General features: G+C 40.9%; 1 protein-coding gene across 1 annotated transcript; it reads left to right on the top strand.

The window, feature by feature from the left end:
• Nucleotides 1–58: 58 nt before the first annotated feature.
• Nucleotides 59–13845, top strand: QRSL1 (glutaminyl-tRNA amidotransferase subunit QRSL1). The gene is made up of 11 exons (XM_040059820.2): nt 59–194; nt 428–587; nt 1778–1876; nt 2887–2983; nt 4668–4844; nt 7024–7199; nt 7303–7415; nt 8963–9155; nt 9525–9642; nt 12717–12922; nt 13392–13845. Exons 1-11 carry the CDS (start codon nt 171–173, stop codon nt 13601–13603), a joined length of 1575 nt encoding a protein of 524 aa, XP_039915754.1. The 5' UTR covers nt 59–170; the 3' UTR covers nt 13604–13845.
• Nucleotides 13846–20358: the final 6513 nt, after the last annotated feature.

Raw genomic sequence — 20358 nt, 5'->3', positions numbered from 1 at the left:
GGCGCTCAGCCCCGGCGGCCCCCTCAGCCAATGGGCGGCCGCCTTCTTGGCCGCCCTGCCAATGGTGCCGCGGGGTGTTGCGGCAAGATGGCGGCGCGCGGCCGCCGCGCTGGGGGAAGAGTTCGGGTCGCTCGGCGGGCGTGAGGAGGCGGCGACGGGCAGGGAGAGCCATGCTGCGCGCCTCTCTCCGACAGGTGAGGGGGGTCTGTCCGCCTGCCGGGCAGGCCGAGGAGCGGGGCGGGGGTGCTGAGGAGCGGAGCGGGTTCGCAAGGTGACCGGGGTCTCTTGGCGTCCCCCCTCCCCGGGGCGGACGGGAGAGCGCTTCCCGTGGGCTCCTTCCCTCAGGCGGGGATGGCGCTTTCTTCCCGTACCGCCCCGGCGCGGCTTCTGTCACCCGGCTGCCCTAAAAGACGGGCTGCGCTCTCAGGTGTCGGCGGCGCTGAAGGAAGGACGAGTCACTCCCACGGAGCTCTGCCAGCGATGTCTGGCCGTCATCAAAAGCACCAAGTTTCTGAATGCATACATTACCGTAACGGAAGAGACCGCTTTGAAGCAGGCTGAAGAATCAGAGGAAAGATATAAAAGAGGTATGTCGGTTTGTATGTCATGCCGGTCCTTTAAAAGCTGCTGTGGAGGAGCTGTCTGTGTTAGACGAAGCACCTTAACTTTTTTAAGGGGGTGTCTTGGCTTGTTTGACTGTCGGGGAATGAGGCTCACGATTGAGGTTTCCGTGGATGCTCGTGGATGTACACTTGGCACTCGGGAGAATATTTAGTCCAAAAATCAGAGAGAAAACCTGGACCAAACGAGGCGCTGCAGGTTAAGTAGGCTCTGTGCCTCTTGGACAGCACTGCTACTTGGTGTCTGCTGCTTCTTTCCCTCAGCGCTTAATTTGGAATGTGTCGCCAACAGGTACCATGAATAGGCAAATGCAGTGCTCATTCACAGGCCTACAGACTGGGATAGGCAAACAGCTGGCACAACCTGTTTTTAATTAAGAAAGCAAATTAAAATAAAGCTGTTTCATTAATTAGAGTTAATAATTGGAGAACAGAACAGCTTTCGGTCCTGTTATCTGCAGCATTTAGAATATGACCATCCTCATTTTCCTCTGTGTTTGAAGAAGGGCAGGAAAGGTAAATTTTCACCAAGTAGAGTACATGTTTTTCTTCCTGGGTGACACTTGCTGTTGTCCTCTGGAACCTTAATAAAATTGTCAGCCAGGTGGTTTTGCTTCCTGATCTAGGCCTTTTGGTTTTCGGGTTGGTGGGGTTTTTTGGCGTTGTTTGTTGGTTCGGAGTTTTTTTGATGGTGGATAATCAACTACTTGCGAAGGATTTCTCTGCTTCAGTAACTTTTCGGGTCATATCTACTGTGGATGTCAGGTAGGCAGAGTTTATGGCTCCCAGCCTAGTGATGGAGTGGATTTAGCAGCACTCATGGCTGAAATAAGCATGGCACATTGGAAGAGGTGTGCACTCCTTTGGGACAGCCAGCCTAGATGAAAGCAGCTGTCTGTCTGGAGGGCTTAGACACAATCACAGAGCTCTGCTATGTGAGGCCAGGTCTGTTTTGGGCAGAGTGCTCAATGCTTGAGATAAAATGAAAGAATGGTTCTTGAAAATGGAACAGACAACCATCAAATGCCAAGTGGAGAGGAATCTTACTTCCAAAAACCACATGTAAAATAAATAGTAATTGATGAGAACATTATATATATATATATATAGCACACTTTGCTTTAATCTCTGCTGTTTTGCAATCATTCCTAATGCAGGTCAGCCACTGGGCATTCTAGATGGAATTCCTATTGCTGTAAAAGACAACTTTAATACAGCTGGCATTGAGACAACATGTGCATCAAATATGCTAAAAGGTACAGTAAAGCTTTTCAAGTAAAATCAGATCTTTTGCTCTTTAGAGGGTTTTTGGACTGGAGTCTCCCAGAAATCCAAGTATTTTCAAAAAATGACCTGGAATCATTTGAGGAAATACATTTATCCAATTTCACTAGCCAAGTTCATGTGGCATTACAGGTGGATGATCTTCTTTTTCTAAGCACATTATCTGTTTATTTATATTTTTATGCATTTAACAACAGTAATAACATAAACACATATACTACAATAAAATGGTTCCAAAATTCTCATATTCCTTCACATTGCTTTTAGATCTAGAGGAGAGCAGTCAATACTGTTCTGCCTAGTGAAATCCAAAGTCAGTCCTATTTTGTTGTTGTTGTTCTGTTTATAATTGTTGCCTTAAGTAGTTTTTTCATATGGCTGTAGGAGAAGTAGACGTCAACAACCGCAGCAGACAGTCATATTCCATAATGCTTTTAAGGCATTTTTTTAAATTTCTTAAATTCATTGTTTTTATTAACAAGTCATGAACATTTTCAAGGCATTACAATGTTTTTATAGTAAAAGCAAAAGTAGGAAACATTTTTTATATCTGTTTTATTTTGCACAAAGTAAAACTTTATATTAATCCTTTCAGAAGATAGCAGAAGTAAATCAGCAGACCTCTAATTTGATTGTGTATTTTTAATAGCAGAAGAAACAAATATTACTTCGCTGTTGTAAAAATTGTTATATTACCTGAGATGTTTTTCCTTAAAGCACATTCTCAGACGTGTTGTGATTGATTACAATAAGTAATAGGAGTGATATTCTTGTTCCTGATGAAAGTGGGGGTGGAGAAGCCCCTGTCATCATCCACAAAGTGAATGGGTCACTACCTGAGGTCTCGTGTCACTGTCATAGTTCTCATGCTAGGTTATGTAAGGCCTGAGTGGTAATGGCAACTTCAGAATGTTCAGAGTAGCTACTTGTAAAAATAATTTGTATCTCACCAGTTGCTCTTAATTGTTCTGATTGTTTTCAGGTTATATTTCTCCTTACAATGCTACAGTAGTTCAGAAATTACTGGATCATGGAGCTGTGCTTTTAGGTAAAACAAACCTAGATGAATTTGCAATGGGGTGAGTGATGTTTATTATTTTTAATGTGTTGATTTTTACGTAAGGTGGCATACATGCCCTCTGTTCCAATCTACCTCTAATCCTTAACTACTGTTTCTGTGAGGTGAGACAATAATGAATACTTACTGGAAGGGTACACAGAGCTGCATGAACTTCCCTCTGAGCATTTATAGCGTTGTGTAAATGATACAGACCCTGAGTTTTGTGAACATAGTGTTCAAATGTAGCTTTGTTTGAGAGGCAGGAAGCGGTCCAGCTTTTGCAGAAGGCCGAGCACAAGTGGCTTTCCTGTAGATTCAGTAGTGTGTTAATAGGATTGGTTACAACACAGTTAATTGCTGCCTTTTCCTCTCTCCTTACTGATGGCTTTTTGCCCTTAGGTAATTGTTATCATGCCCCCAATGGCAGTCACTGCTGGCCACTGGGGTAATTTATGTGGGTACTCCCTGACTTGCTGCACACAGGCTAATCGAGAGCAAGAATTTTCATTTGCTTAAGCTAATGTTGGTGACTTTTTGTCAGGAGCACATTGAAAAATGCTCCTACAAATTGATTCTTCTGCGTATCAGTGAAGGCAGCCAAGCTGTAGCAGAGGACAGCATCGGGCTATTAGGGATAGGAATTACTGCTAGGTTTGGAAGGGAATCTCTGGGACTTTAGTTATTGCAAAAAGCAGTAAATGCTGCATTTTGGCTTTATTATACTTAAACTAAAGTCCAAGGTTTGATTGGAAATTCACGTGGATGGGGTGGAAATGCTTTGACAATATTACTTTGAATTAAGTAATTTTTGTGTGAAAAAGCTGTTCCTCAGAGGAAGAGAAGGCAAAAAGCTTGGGAAAAACCTGATAATGCAGTATTACAGCTGGTCTAAGCTCATTAAAGCACAGGATTCTCCTAAAAAGCTTATCCCAATACTGGCATCGCATTCTGGTCTGTGTCTTTGCATGGTCTCTTGATCAGGGAGTGGATCCAGCTCAAAAGTAATGGTGTCTCAGTAAGGCTGGTTTTCAAGCTACTGTTCTCTCTGATGATTTAGCTGATAGCACTGGCACCTTGCAGTCAGGGGCAGCGTGGGGTAGAGGGCCTGAAGAAGGAGGAAAGTATGCCCCGCCCCTGCTTCTGGCTGGCAGTTCACACTTAAGTGACGCAAGCTGACTGAAAGCAGTTTCTGAGAAGCCGTACTGGTATTCTGTACCAGTGAACTATGGCCTCTGCAGGGAGCTACAAGGTGAATATAGCGTGGCATTTCAGAGAAATGCATGTTCCTGGTATTGTGGAGCTTTTTCTCCACCTCTAGCAGCATGTTTTTTCTCATGACTGTGATCTTGCATCAAATGCAGTGCTGGAAAAGCAGAATACTTGGTTTTGAAAGAGATGTGCTCCTGTACTTTTACATAGCTTAAATCAGTTTTATGTCTTTGTGACCCTGTTTGGTTCAGTAGCATTAGCAGAAGTTAGAGGTACTGGTTCAGGTTCTGTGTCAGAAACTGATAAACAGCTATAAATTTTACAGTTGTATGTAATATAGAAGCTGACTGCATAAGGATTTATGTACACCAGTCTTCTTGTGTTAAAATTGAATTTGCAAGGATGATGAGAAATCGGATTCTAAAAATTACATTGATGGATACAGTGTGTCATTTGTCACTTCTCTCTGTATTTGTCCTGTCTGACGGTATTAGATCTGGGAGTACGGATGGAGTATTTGGACCAGTCAGAAATCCCTGGAGTTATTCAAAACAGTACAAGGAAAAGTCTGTCCCAAAATCCCATTCTGAAGACGAGGAGTTTAACTGGGTAATTACAGGAGGGAGCTCAGGAGGCAGCGCGGCTGCTGTGTCATCTTTCACGTGTTTTGCGTAAGAGGCTTTTACTTTCCCTAAATGTCTCAAAATCTGTTGGACTGTTTTAATCTCACCATTTTCTCATAAGCTAGTGTGAAATAGGAGGGTTATTGGCACTGGCACACAAAAATTTATTTCAGCATCCCCAGGTTATTCCTGTTATATCATGAGGCCAGAAGTAATTCATGCAGACAAATTTGGATTTACTCATCTCAGGCATTATTTAGTGGTATGACCGCTTTGCACTCCGTGAAATAAAATTATGATGGCAGTAAAGGACCGGCAGTTTTATTCCCACATAATCTCTTAAAAAGTCTTACAGGGTTTGTGGCACCTTCTCTTCCTCAGTAATTGCATTAGACAAATACACACGGAAAATATAATTCAGCAAATTAAGAGATCCCTTAATGTGTAACAGGATAATACTATTTCCTCCTCTCCTGTGTTTTCATAGCACGGTTATGTAATAGTACATGAGATTTGGTACCTAAAAGCTTTCAAATCCCTTATTTAACAAAAGAGTACAGAGTACTTACTACATAGATACTTACAGACTTCCCTGTTTTTAAGGTAGAAGACAGTTTTACTGTTGGGAATTTTTTTTAGGCAAGTGTGTGTTTATGGTTGTTTGGAGTTTTTTTCCTAACGGAATTTAAACAAGCTGTATTTTTTTTTAATAGTAATTATTAACTGCATGGAATAGCAACATTATTTAGAAAATCGGTTGTCTTACTGACTGGTAAAACTGATCACAAACCTTTACGCCTTGCGTTTATGCAATTTTTAGAGCTACATGTTGAAGCATGTTTTATAGAAGATTATTTCATTTGTGCTCTTAGTTGGAAGCTAGTTACTTTTTCCTTGTTTACCCATAGACTACATTACAAGCATCTATTTTGTTGTTAAAATATTCTTGCTGATGTTGATTACAACTTTTTAAATTGCTTTTTTAAATCATACGTCTCTTCATCTCCTTACCCTTTACTGGGATGTAACCTACTCAACATTTTAATACTGTTGAGCTTGAACTCTGTGCATCCATTCCCAAGGACTGCTGGTCCTCATCCTGAGCCAGAATGAGCTGATCCTGAGAGGATCTGGCACCTTTTTTTATGTTGCTGGGTTGCCATTTTGCACTGCTCAGCACTTTGTCAGATCAGGGAGACTTTTTGTCCAGCTATTTTATTGCATATCACCTATTGTATATCTGTCCTATTAGTGTCTTTCAAGCTCTAGGAATGCTGCCAGTCTTTACATTTTCAATTTGAGATTTGGATGTCCAAAAATGCATAAAATTGAGGATATTTTACATCAACACAAAGGCTTTGAAAAAAATTCCACTTCAGGAGAGTCAGTTGAATTGGTTCAGCCATCTCAGAAACAAATAGATATGGGAAAAGTCATATAGTCACTTCAATAAAAATAATACCTGTTTCTGAAGTTTAAATTGGTTTTGGCAAAGATTTGAATGAAAATTGCATTTTCTTTTTAATGCTGCTCTTATTAAAAACAAGAGAACAGCATGTTTCATTTCAATACAATTTTTGAAGCAAAAATTTCAATTTAGAGAGAACAGGATTTCACCTGTGAATAAGAAAAAGGGGATTCAACATCTTAATAATATACTGTGTTTTAATTGTACCTAAGCTACTGTAAACTGGGAATTCTGATCAATCTTTGTAGATTTGGAAACAGGAAAAGCATCTTTCCAAAGTTTGTCCTCTTGTTAGGGGCAAGAAATGTCACTCTTCAGTTTTATCCTGGAAAATGCTGATTCATGGTGCATTGGCTACCTAATAAGTAAGATATCAGTGTTGAGAACTGTTCCCTAAATCACATGAGATGTATCAGTTGGAGTCCACAGTATTGGAACAGACCACAGTATTGGAACAGAGGAGGCAGAGGAAGATATTTGGGGCCGTTTTCAGATGGTCTGAATTCCACCCACCTGCCTCTGCTTTGTGAAGAGAACTGGACTCTCCTAATGGCAAATTTAGAGATCCTAAGAAAAATCAGAGAACAAATGAAAAATAGACATAAGAGAACAGACTAGAATTTAGGCTGTGTGATTATGATTTCTGGATTCTGGAAGAATTCACGGAGTTTTAAATCCACGCATCTTAAAGCCACACATTCTTATGATTTGAAGATGTTCTGAATTATCTTACTAATGATGATCCTTTTGAAACCATAGAGCCTTAGGGTCAGACACAGGAGGATCTACTCGAAACCCTGCTGCTCACTGTGGTGTTGTAGGTTTAAAGCCAACATATGGACTGATCTCTCGCCATGGTCTCATTCCTCTAGTGAACTCCATGGATGTGCCAGGAATCCTCACCAGATGTGTGGATGATGCAGCAGTTTTGTTAGGTATTATTATGTCATACATCTTTGTAAACAACATTCCTGAAAACTGAATTCTGACTAACTAATGTGCATTTTCCTGGTCTTCACATGTCATGTCATATTTCAGGTTCACTTGCTGGACATGATCCTAAGGACTCTACCACAATTCAGGATGACTTTAAACCGTTTGAACTACCTAATTTGACTGATGTCAGCAAGCTCTCAATAGGAATTCCAAAGGTAACATTTAAATCCTGTTAGCAGTTATGGACAGGAAGGACAGATAAAAGACACATAACAAAAAGATACTTGTGTCTTGCCCAACACTGCCCAGTCTCCCATGATTTGAAACAGTGAAGACAGTAAAAGCAGCTCCTGGAAAAGAATTATGTGCTTATGTGCACTTATGTGCTCTGTTGCCTGTCCAGGCAATTTGGAGTAAGCATACACTAATGCATCATCTAGAACATGTTGTCACTGTGGTGGGAAGCACTGTCAGGAACTTTAGGGGACATGGGGAGCTTCAGTTCTTGGTTCTCTCTGTTGGTCTTTCATTAGTCCCCTCTGTACTCTCAAACAAGTTGCTCTTGGTGCCTTCCCATGCAGTGAGCTTGGTACTGGTTTGTGCAGAGCTTTGAGATACTTGCCTAAATGGCACTGTGTTAATGTAGAGCAGAATTTTAAAGGCAATTGAATGGCGCAAGGGGCTGTGATTTGCAGAGTTCTAATAAGAACTGAAAGACATCTGTAATTTGGCATCTGATGTGTGCAATTCAATCATGTTTCTATCTATAAGAGTACTTGAAATTCAGGAACAAAGTTTGGGACTTTAGCCTATTTTTAATTTAATAAAGGCTCTGCCTTCAAGGAGATAATGTGAATAACATTTATGAATTGGATTCTCAGTATTGGAACCTAAGCTAGAACAGGCATACCAAAAGTTTTAATTTGGTAAAGAGAGATGTCCACTGATCAATTATTCACAATCTGTGAAATGGAAAAATAACATGCCTAGAAAATTGATCAGCTGCATGCTGTCTAAATCTTGATAAATCTAAAATGGTGATATTGGTTATTTTTTCCTATCCTTTGGACCTTTTTTCTGCTCCTACAGGTTACTCTAAGTAGATACATACGTAGAATTAAACATGGTCATAGCTACTCAGAAGTCAGGCAGTATTATGACCCTGATATTATGGGTTAGAACTAAAGCAAGTATCTTCAAAAATAGGGAATTTTAATAGAATATCTATGATTTGGCTGTGAAATAGGAATGTAGGTATTCTAAATTTTCTCCCAACCCCTTGATTTTAGTTCTTCTTTGGTGGGTGGTTTTATTTGTTTCACCAAGGTGTGCCAGTTGCCACTGATAACACTGTGGCCATTTCTTTTTATCTTTCTGCTTGAAGGAGCCCTAGTTTTAGGATTTAGACCTGAGGAATTTCTACCCGTGATGTCAGAGGAGTGCAGTGCAATCTTGGTAGATAAATAAGGGAATAACTGGGCAATTACACCTTCAGAAGAAACTGCTGGAATTCCATGAGCTGTGATACATATGTTGATCCTACTGAGATTAATGTAATACTCTTAAGAAGACTGAATCCTGTTAATTTAATACTCCTTGATTGTATAGGATTTAGTAGATGCAGAAAGCTTTAATAAGTACTTTAAACCATATAGTGGTGAGATAACGGCTTCTGTGTATTTTTGACAAGGAGTATTTGTGATTTGGTTGCTATTAGAAGTAAACCAGTGTGTAAAATAACTCTTCTTGTTTTTCCTCTAAGGAATATCATGCACCAGGGCTGTCTAGTGAAATTCTGGCTCTCTGGTCAAAGGCTGCTGACCTGTTTAAGAATGCAGGTGCTAAAGTGGTTGAAGTGAGCTTACCACACACTTGTTACTCCATTGTCTGCTATCATGTGCTGTGCACAGCAGAAGTGGCATCAAATATGGCCAGGTTTGATGGACTGGAATATGGTAAGGCCTTTGAAAAAACTTTTTTCTCAGACTGTAGAAACAGTGCCATGTAAAACTGATAGTTTTCATAGCTTTTCTTTTTGTGGTTGGATGCTTGATGTTATTTCTTCAAGATGGAATATAGTAAAACACCTTGTGCAGATAAAAATGTGTAAATAACTACATAATCTTTCACTACTAGGCATATCAGTGTCTGGGCTCAAAATCTATCTTAGTATTTCCATAATAAAACAGGAAGACGTTTTCTTCTTTTTTCACAATAGTAGCATGTCAGTCTGCAGCAAACAGTGACCTGCTGTACTACTATGACATTATTAGATCTTAAGGATTACAAGAAGCATTAATACCCAGAGTGCCTTTTCTTTTCAGGACATCGTTCTGACACGAAGGATTCCACCGAAAGTATGTATGCTGCAACACGACGAGAAGGCTTCAATGATGTTGTAAGAGGAAGGATTCTGTCAGGAAACTACTTCTTGTTGAAACAGTAAGCAGAACATCTTGAAATTCAGCTTTTCCAGGTTAACGAGTTTTTGAGCAAATGGTGATTAGTTGTTCATCATGACATGAAAAAGAAATTGCCCTTATACTAGTAGCCATTTGTATTTTTATTATTGCTTTAGCTCTATAATACGTAGTGAACTGTTAATAATGAACAAAAATGTTTTCCCTAAGTCTTCCCAGTGAGCCTTCTAAATTAAATAAGTAAAACAACTTAGTGATATTTTTTCCCCTACCAGAGCATTATTGGCATCCATTAGTAAAATTAGGCAGAAATTTACCCTATGGTATGACATTGAAATCATATTGAAGTCATTACTGTCCTAGTGTTAGAAGTTGTGTAGTTGTTAATCTCATTAAAACTGCATAGAAAAACTGCTGGTACATTGTAGCGAGGTCTTCTAGAGAAAGCCAGAGACATAGCAATTAAATTAACTGCAGCTCTCGGCCTCAATAGACAGGGAAAGAGAAGCATTGGCAGAACAACTGAACTGAAGTCCTTACAGTAGCCAGGGTTTTATCCAGCTCACGTAGAGAGGCTGGTGTGTGGATCAGTTTTACATTTTTAGTTTTCAATCCTTATCCAGCAGTCCTAATTCATTTTTGTAAAAGTGCCGTTTTTCTCTTGTCTGAATTTGTTCCGATACTAACAAAAATATTAGGCACGTAATCAGTCTTTGTAGCGCACTTGCTTTGAAAGAGCTCTGTCAGCAAGAGTATTCATCATATGTGACTTCTAATTGCTCTCAGAGACAGGAATGTTGTCAGTCAGTCTGTAACAACCAGCTTTTACGGAATGCCGATATTCCTGCCAAGTGTGCTCCCTCTACTTACAACTGTCCAGATCAGCTTTCCTAAGACTGCTTCAAAATTCACGTAGTTAGCTCTTCTGTGAAGGAATACACAATTAGCTTCCACCAGGATGGGAGAGGAGAGTTGTGTTCCTGTTCCACAGTTCCACTCTCGAGGAACAGAGTACAGGGTTCAGAAAGCATTCTTAAGTAGTAGAGAAAACCCATCTGTGTCTCCTGCAAATGTTGCTTTTTACAGCTTATTTTTATCTTGCTTTTCAAAGTTGTAAAATGACTAGGTGATTGTTCAGGAAGTTCTGTTTAACATCTTTAGACACAGCATGGACAAGGGGATCGAGTCGTCCCTCAGCAGTTTGCAGACAGCTCCAATTTGAGTGGTAGTGTTGATCTGCAGGAGGGCAAGAAGGCTCTGCAGAGGGATCTGGACGGGCTGGGCTGAGGCCAATTGTATGAGGTCGTACAGGGCCAGGTCCTGCCCTTGGGTCCCAACAACCCCAGGCAGCACCACGGACTGGGGCAGAGTGCTCAGAAACCTGCCCAGGGGAAAAGGACCTGGTCAACAGCAGCTGAACATGAGCCCAGGTGGCCAAGAAAGCGAATGCCATCCTGTATCATCAACAATGCGTCCAGCAGGACCAGGGCAGGGATTGTCCCCCAGTACCCAGCATTGGTGAGGCCATGCCTTGAATCCTTTGTTCAGTTTTGGGCCCCTCACTGCAAGAAGGACATTGAGGTGCCAGAGTGTGTCCAGAGAAGAACAACAGAGCTGGTGAAGGGTCTGGAGCACAAGTCTTATGCGGAGTGGCTGAAGGAGTTGGGGATGTTTAGCCTGGAGAAAAGGAGAGACCTTATCAGTCTCACTACAATTACCTGAAAAGAGGTTGTGGTGAGGTGGGAGTCAGTCTTCTCCCAGGTAAGAAGTGATAGAAGAGGAAACAGCCTTACGTTGCACCCAATGGTGGTTTACATTGGGTATTGGGAAAAATGTCTTCACTGTAAGGGTTGTCAAGTGTTGGAACAGGCTGTGAAGGGAAGTGGTGAACTCCCCATCCCTGGAGATATTTAAAAGATATGTAGGTATGGAACTTAGGGACTTTCTGAAGTTAACAGCTAGGTTGATTTCCAAAGTGATTGTAGGAAAAGGTCTAATTCCCATTATATAACTTAATAACTCGAATCCACTGTTTATTGATTATAACCATTTTCATTGCTGTTTCTTGGAATCTTAAATCTCTAGATGACTCTAACAAGCTGGGTTTTAGGCAGTTGCAGTTGTTTTATCTGTAAGCACTCTGGCGTGTAGCAGTTGGTAATATGCTACTCTGTTTTTCTTTCACTTAACTTTTTTTTCTTTCCCAAATAGCTGAGTGTTTAGATGACAGATACTTTCAAAACTGAACTTCTCTGAATTTAAGATTCCATATTTACTGGTTCTGCATATGAAGTTAAAAGGAACAACATACATAAAGTTGACGAATGTGGTTTTGGTTCAGAGTTATGTAAAGACAGAAATCCATAGACCACATGTTTACATGGGGGGAAAAAAAGGGTAAAGATAATGTCTTTATAGTATTCTACAGAAATGTATACTACAACCACATACATAGTTTTAAATCCACTTGGAGTTCTCCAGAGATGATGGGACTTTTTCATGGGCTTCAAGTATCTTGCTGGATTGAATCCTAAACGGTTAATTACTATTTTTCAGACCTGTGTAGTTCTGTATTTTCTAGATTTTGCTGTGCTGTGGCTAGTTACCAGATTTTCTCCCAGAGGGTGGTTGGGCACTGGAACAGACTCCCCAGGGAAGTGGTCACAGCACCAAGCTGAGTTATGCTCTCAGGTGCATTGTGAGGTTCTTGGGGTGCCCTGCACAGGGCCAGGAGTTGGACTCCGTGACCTTGATAGGTCCCTTCCAGCTCAGCATTTTCCATGGTTCTGTGAAATTCAATACACAGTTTAGGTTCCAAATGGTCATGGAAGTGTTTTGATTTTTAGTTAATTATTGTAAAGTAGGGTTTTGTTTTCCCTTCACCTTTCTTCAGCTGTATGCCCCCTATCACTTCCTTCTCTGACAGCTTTTCTGCTATGAGAGCATAAACACATGTGTGGTGACTAAACTTCCAGTGTGAGTCAAAATTTTACCCAAAAGGGTTACTGGGCTTGTCTTTTCCACTGTAACTAAGAAATTAAGTTCTGTATTTTGGGAATTAAACTGTCAGGACTTTATGTCCCTATTCCTTTCTAGGAACTATGAGAAGTACTTTGTCAAGGCGCAGAAGGTGAGACGTCTCATTGCCAATGACTTTGTAAAGGTTTTCAGGAGCGGTGTTGATGTTTTACTCACTCCCACCACTCTGAATGATGCAGCACCATACACGGAATTCATCCAAGAAGACAACAGGACCCGCAGTGCTCAAGATGACATCCTGACACAGGCTGCAAACATGGCTGGTGAGTAGGGACAGGAACTCAACTGTGTTTTCCCCTGCTTAGTCGTTTTAAATGTCTGGTCCCTTTAGGTATTTCACCTTCTCTTTGGAATCAAAATATTTCACCCCCATGTCATAAGTCTTACAGAGGTAACTGGGTCCAAGGATAGTTTATTAAATGCTTGAAAATGTAAGGCTAGATTTTAAAGTAGGGCACCTTGGAGCTGAGTGTGAGCTGCAGATAAGATGAATCTGTTCCAGAGACAGAAATCTCTTTCTAAGGAGAGCTGATTATCTTTTTCAGAGGATGCTGACTTCTTAAATCTCTCAAATTAATTTCTTGTGATCATCTAGCATTCAGTTCATTGAATCAAATTATTTTAGCTAGTCTTTTTTCTCTATGTATTTTTTTTCCGTTCTCTTAAAATTGATACAAAAATTACTCCAAGGTTTAATAATAAGTCTTTGCATGTGTATTTTTTTTCTTTCAGGACTGCCAGCCATAAATGTCCCTACAGCTCTTTCAGAGAGAGGCTTGCCAGTTGGGCTTCAGTTCATTGGACGTTCATTCCAGGAGAAGCAGCTTCTCACTGTAGCCAAATGGTTTGAAAAACAAGTACAGTTCCCAGTGATTCAACTAGAAGAAGTAAAAAGGCATGACAGTGGTGTCTTTCAGCATGAGAAATCTGCTTCTTTCTCGTAGCCTGGGACTTGCTAGTCAGCTAGAACAAGTAAGCTGTGAGGATGGTCAAGAAAGGAGTTTCTGCAGTTAATTGTCTTTTGCAGAAGTAATAATCTGTTTTAAGAAGACGTTATGCAGTAATGCGTGATGGAATCACGACAGCTTGTTACAGTGTAATTGAGGCAAAGTGAATCATTAAGTAAACATTACCATGTTATTAAGAGCCATTTCTTACTGATATTAAAAACACCAAGATGAAATTGTGCATGCTATGCCTGTGAAGCTGATTTTTTAATCCCCAGAGGCTGCGTAAGGTATCTGACCAGTTAAAGAACTGACCTGAACTTTTGTGTGAAAACTTCACAGTTGCCAAAGGGCTTGGTTTCCTTCTGGCGTGTAGACTTTTGTAATGACAGCAACCAGGTAAGCTCTGTTGGAACAAAGGTATCGAGCACCTGTTCACCAAGAGTTAAATACAAAAGGAAACAAGGGAATAACATAGAAACATAGAATCCTGTAGATTAGAAAAGGTTTAAGATCATCAAGTCCAACCAGCCCTACAATGTTCACCACTCGGTCATATCCCTAATGCCACATCTACATATCTGTCATATGATGCTTATTAAGGTCGTTGTGGGAAAGCTAAATCACACCAGCATTTAGATTCCTGTTTTATCAAAATTCAAGATGTGGAAATGTTAGTTCATTTTAAAAACCAAAAATATTCCCTACTTCTAGCTAACTTGTGCAGGAGGTGAAAATAACCTCTGGGTTTACATATGCAGATTTCTCTGGTTATATTCATGTAAGAATGATGAATTCTAAATATCTTCTGGGGAAAGATGTGTAGTAGAAGTAGTACTTGAGTAGTTATTTTCTTCTTCCTTTGTCACTGGTCTTTATAATCAACACTTAAATATTTAGAAAGAGATAGTAATCAGTGTGACTCCCTGTAGGAATAATGCCATCTGTTCCTTCATGGACAGTCATTCAACACAGTAGTAATTCAAACTGAATTTCCAAACCATCAGCTTGTAGACTGGAAGACTTGCTAAACAATTATTAAGCTGTTTGAAATGTTCCAGTTTCCATTTCTTTATAGTTAAAAACATGAAGGATAAAGTTTGTACATGTTTTGCATCAGAGTCAGTCATAGTCAACAGCATGCAGATACGTAAAAGATGTAGAGGGAGGAAAATTACTGTGGTGGAATCTATTATGGAAACATAAAGAATCTTCCTGAATTACATCTTGTCATATACCGTATTGTCACCCATATAAAAAAGAAAAACATTATTTCTAAATATTGCAGATGAATTGGTGAGTTTTCCATATGCCAAAGTGAGCTTTTTCAATACCTTTCCTGTACGATTAAAATGGTACACAACTAAAAACCCCACATTTAAAAGGCTAAATTATATTTTTAAATACTAAAAATCAAGGTACAGCCTTTTTGCAGCCTCACTCTAACTTTTTCCATAGAACAGTCTTTAGGGAAATTGCTTTTTCTATTAGTGGGTGATGATGAATTGAGAATCCTAATAAAATATTTTCACTAATGTCTTGTTCAGTAATTTAGGTGTGCTGTAATCATACAGGTTGTGTCTTACCGCAGCTTGCTGACCAGAGCTCTCCTGAGGTTATCCAAGTTGCTGTACCTGGATATATGCTTACAGTAGCTGCTCTTTGATGTGCACATCCCAAACCCAGACCTACCGCTTGCTGTTTCTGAAAGTAAAGGTCAGTGTCTTTGGCCCAGAGTTTGAGATCAAATCCTGGCTGTGGAGAGCATCCCTGGAGCACCGTGGAGTGTTGCAGAAGAGAACAAACTGAGAACTATGCTTTCCCTTGGAAATTCTGGATTGACTTCTGACCTGCCAGAAGATCACTGCTCATGCTCGGCAATCCTCTTAAAACTTCCTCCTGAGTAGAGATATCTGATGGGAAAACTGCATCAAGGCACGTTTCCTCAGAGTTTCCCTACTCCATGTTCCCCAGGCAGTTAGAGGAGGGATAGGTGGAGAGTCCCTGTATCTGCACTACCTTTTTTTGAAGTGGGGCTCCAATTCCAGTCTGCAGAACCCTCTAAAAGAGCATTCAGAAGATGACAGCAATGATTGTTCTGATACAGCTCTTTCAGAGTTTCTGCTGCTGGCGGATTCCTGAGCATAGAACAACTGTGGGGAAATACACAGTAGGGGAGCTACCAACCAGACACCCAGTTTGCATTTATAGCTCTTTGTTAGCAGTTAAATTAACAATTGTGGAGACTTAAAAAACAAACTCCTGGTTAAATACTTAAAATTTGGGGCTATCAGCAGCCCCAGAAAGGTTTCTGTCCTCCCACTCCTAGCTGGTTTGCATTTGGGGACCGTATGCCTATATGCTCTTTCTGCCCTCCCCTTTCTAAAGCTGGAATTTCATCAAACCAGAGGTAAGAACTTGGGAACCCATTCAGTCAAGCTGCTGGAGGATGTAAGCAAGAGTTCCTTACACTGCAGGAGAATAGCTACGAGGCTTCTGCTGTCTTCGTGTTAGAAAAACTGGTAGTTTACTCCAGAGCCCCCAGCAGTTCCCAGAGGAACACCCCAGCCTACCTGTAACTATTGTGAGCCGAGCTTTGTGCAGCTGCTCCCAGTGCCAAGTCACGGCTCCAGGGTTACGAACAGAAAAATTGCTATGCCAGATAATTAGACTCTCAAAATCCCTTGTTACAGAAGCACAGGAATTCCAAGGAGCAGGAAGGTGTGGAGGTAAAAAAAAAAAAAAAAAAAAAGGAAAAACCCAAAACCCTAGCTATGCAAACATTTTGTACAGCTATCTTGAAAAACAATTCCCTGAAATAATAGAGTTGGAAGTTTCGTGGCATTGCAGCATGGTCACAGTGGGAGGTAGGTGTAACCTTAGCACACATTGAGCCCAGATAATTCCAGAGTTTCCTGAAAGAAACAAAAGCTAGAGCTTTAGCAAACAAGCAATCTGGGGTTTGGTGCAAATTGTTTTTTCTTCAGTTAATGAGAATCTGTAAGGACATTGTATAGTGAAAAAGCTTTTTATGAGATGAAAATTGTTAAGAGCTTTTGCTTAAGATGTTTTTAAATACAATTGCCATCTGATATTGCACTTTATGCAGTTTCCACATGCAAGTTTTTCCCTCACCCTCTTTAAGAGCACTCATAAAAAGGAGAAATTCAAAGCAAAATTTAACCTGAGTGCTGTTCCTTCTCTGTTCCTGCATTTCTAGTTTTCAGGTATCATGCACTTAATACGAATTCATTGTAACTTCCAAAGTGGTAGTTTCTCCATGAATTTTATGATTCACCCAGGAACTAATGTGTGGAAGGCTGCAAGAGGGAATGGGCTTTGTGCCCTACCTGGGGAATCCCACAGGCCGCCCCCTCAGCTCTGTGCCCCAGAATACTGAGAGCAGTACCACTGCACACAGATGGGCAGCTGAAAAGGGAAAAAGAGGTGTGCACAGCATGCCTAAAAATCTCAGCTGGAGTTAGATGGCAGTCATACTTCATGTTAAATTGATGCCCACAATGCCACCAGAGAGAGCACAGAAGAAAAGCAAAAAAGGCAGAGGAGCAAAAAAGGTCTATCTAAGTTTGTTATTTTTCTATCTGTCTCTCAAATAAAAAGGAAGGTATCCAGTTACAGGAATGTTAGAGAGAGGCAACGAATGAAAAACACAATCTTCTTAATTATTTCACCACACCTTCAATTGACTTATGTCCAGATGCAATTAAGCAATTCCAAGTTAACCTTTCTTTGTAGGCAGAAGAGAGGGTTTTTTCCCACCCAGCACAGGCATCCTCATGTACTCACTGTTGAACAGCAGTAGAAGGTGTCTTTAGCTCAGGGGTGCAGGGCACTCAGGGAAAGCAGCGGGAATGCAGCCAGGGCACTTTGCCATGTCCTGTGCCATTTTACAGTCTGGGCTATGGTCCGATACCCGCACAGTAAGGGTGAAAGTGCTGTAGAGTCACAAGCCATATCTGCAGCACAATATGTGATGAAATGGACTTCAAAGAGCTGGAAATTTAATCTTTTTCAGCTGAAGATACTGTTCTTGTATGTCACTGTGCGTGACAGCCAGTAGTGAAAGGATTGGTGTGTCCTGGCTTGCTGCACTGATAGTGGCACACGGTGCACAGGGTCCTGTCCTGTGTGCTAGTTCAGACACCTGGGGAACAACAGGGCCTCCTCGGCTAGAGGCCCCTTTCAGGATCCCCAGGTGCATTATGGTGGAGAGAAAAGGGCAGAGGGACAAACTGAAAGGCTGCTGCAGGAGGGTGTGAGATAAGGGAGCAGGAGCAGAGGCAGCAGGTGGTCAGTACTGGCTGGCAGCAACTGGGTTGGTACAACCTGTCTTGTACCATGACCTGGGACAACTGCTGGGTTGCAGCTGCTAGCACCATTCCCAAAGGGGAGACCAGCTCCTGCACTGCAGTGTATGGAGGAAAAGCCGCAGGCACTTTCTTGTGCCACCCAGGAGCTGTTTCAGCTTGGGAAGTGACACAAGAAGGTAAGTTACCTAGGCAAGCTGAGAAATATCAGGAGGTAGAAAGCACACAAAAAGGGGAAAGGATTAAATGTCATAAAAGCTGATAACTCATTCAAGTAGCCAGTCTTGGGAGAGGAAGATTGAAGAGATAAAGGACATGGGGATGAGGAAGCAGAGGAAGCACACAAAATCTCGGAATATTCTGAGCTAGAAAGGACCCACAAAGCTCATCAGAAGTATTCTGGTGAAGAAGGGGCCTTGACTTCATGTTCCTAAGTTGAAATCTTCAAAGGTGGGTACCTTTTATAAATTGTACCTCTCCGAGCAGAAAGGCAGCTTGATTTAGTCCAAGACCAGTGTATTTAAGACTTGCATTCACCAGCTTTTAGTGCTGAGGTAAGTGCTACTCAGGCACATATAATGTCTGACACATACGCAGTAAATACATGTTTAAGATCAAAACATGTTTTTAACAATGTACTTCAGGAAGCCTAGGAACACACTGCAAAAGGGACCATGTGGGCTTGATTTCTCTACTTAGATAACAATTTCAGAGTCATCTCCATTATTAAAATCTAACAAGTATTTTTGGTTTCTTTCTCCTATTAATATTCAAGAACATTTTGTTTAGAAACTTAAATCACAGCCAAGACACACACACCTATTTACTCAAAGCCATATTATTTTTTTTGTTTAAATATGCCTTCTCACTTGATGTGTTTAATTTGTTCTTGTATTTATAGAGCACAGTTACATTCTTCCTTAGCCTTTATTCTGCTAGAACAGTTTACTCCTGTGTATTAGAGTGCCCTTTCCTAATCCCTGTAGCCATTCACTGCACCTGCTCCAGCTGAAGCCATGTCTTCCAACATAGGTGAGAAGTATTGTAAAGGCAATTCCAGGTGCAGGCTTATGAGCACAATGGCATTAATATTTCCCTGCCACTCCTGAATAATTCTTCTCCAGAGCACACTAGAATCACGCTAGTCCTTTACTCAGCCACAATACACCCTAGTGTAGCTCAGAGCCAATTTATGATTAACCAGTGCATTTGGGGTTCGCTCTGCCTCCATTGCTGTCAGTGCATAACCATTTCCTGTATGAGCTGGGAGCTCATTATTAAGCCTCTAGGTTCATGACCTTGCACTCCTTCTCATTACTGCTATTTGGATTATTGGAGTTTTCCAGTTTTTCCTGAAAGAGTCCAACTCTCCACTGTTTTGACAGTAATTCCCAGCTTCATGTCATCAGAAACAAAGAAAATGTCCTTCAAATAACTTTCCTTAACGCCATAACTTTACCCTCATTGCAATAATTTTCCAAGCCACTGCTGCCAATGGACTTAAAGGACAGTAAAACCCAGCTTCTCCTATGTGGTCTCTGTAAGTCTCACCTGTGCCCTGATGAATCGTGTAGATGCAATCACCTATTGACAAAGCTAGATACAGGCTGAGGAGCTGCAGCCTTTCTTAGCAAAAACTTGGGGTTACAGCCCTCACTCTATTCCATGACTGGCTTGCTTTGAAGGCTAAAATAGAGTCCCATTGCCATAAACACTGTGCATGGGTATCAAGAAAAGAACTTGCCCCTGAAAAGAGTTTGCATCTATTATGCATCTATCCAAAACCCCCATAAAACCCCCAACAAAAAAGCCACCCCAGGATAATGAGCTATTGTATCCACAGCACTGGAAACATAAGAGCCTGAATGATCTACTCTCAATTGTGGACAATGGAAACACGCTGAATCACTAAAACTGAACCTTCAATAGGCAAAATGCAGCCTTGTCACTAAGACAAACTGCTAATAGCAACAATGAAGCTTGGAACAGCTTGTATAGAGCCAAAGTGGCTCTCATACTTCAGCTGAAGTTCATCCAAAGTTGAATGGGGAGGTCTCCAGATGGTCACTGCAACTGGGGTTGGAAGGAGGGACCATTACTTTCTTGTTAATACACAAAGTGCAGAATTTTGTTTAGTGGTGAAAATTAATACTTACCCCCAGAGGAGTGAAAAGGATAAGCCACAAAGGAAAATGGCATCACTTACACAGGGAAGATGATACTACCTTAAAAGGACATTGTAGTCATAGTACTTTGGCAGAAAAGCCAGGGGAAAAGCACAATTGTCACAGATCGTGCTGTGCTGCTTTTTTTGCTTTTTTTTTTTTTTTTTTGTGTGTGTGTGTAGCATGTAAAAACTATGTCATTTCTTTTATAGAAGTAAACATCTAACTTCACAGTATTTAAACAGACAAGCAACAAAAT

The sequence above is a fragment of the Hirundo rustica genome, chromosome 3, assembly GCF_015227805.2.
Source record: "Hirundo rustica isolate bHirRus1 chromosome 3, bHirRus1.pri.v3, whole genome shotgun sequence".
NCBI lineage: Eukaryota > Metazoa > Chordata > Aves > Passeriformes > Hirundinidae > Hirundo > Hirundo rustica.
Note: the sequence above shows the minus strand (reverse complement) of the source record. Positions and strands in the feature narration are given on the sequence as shown.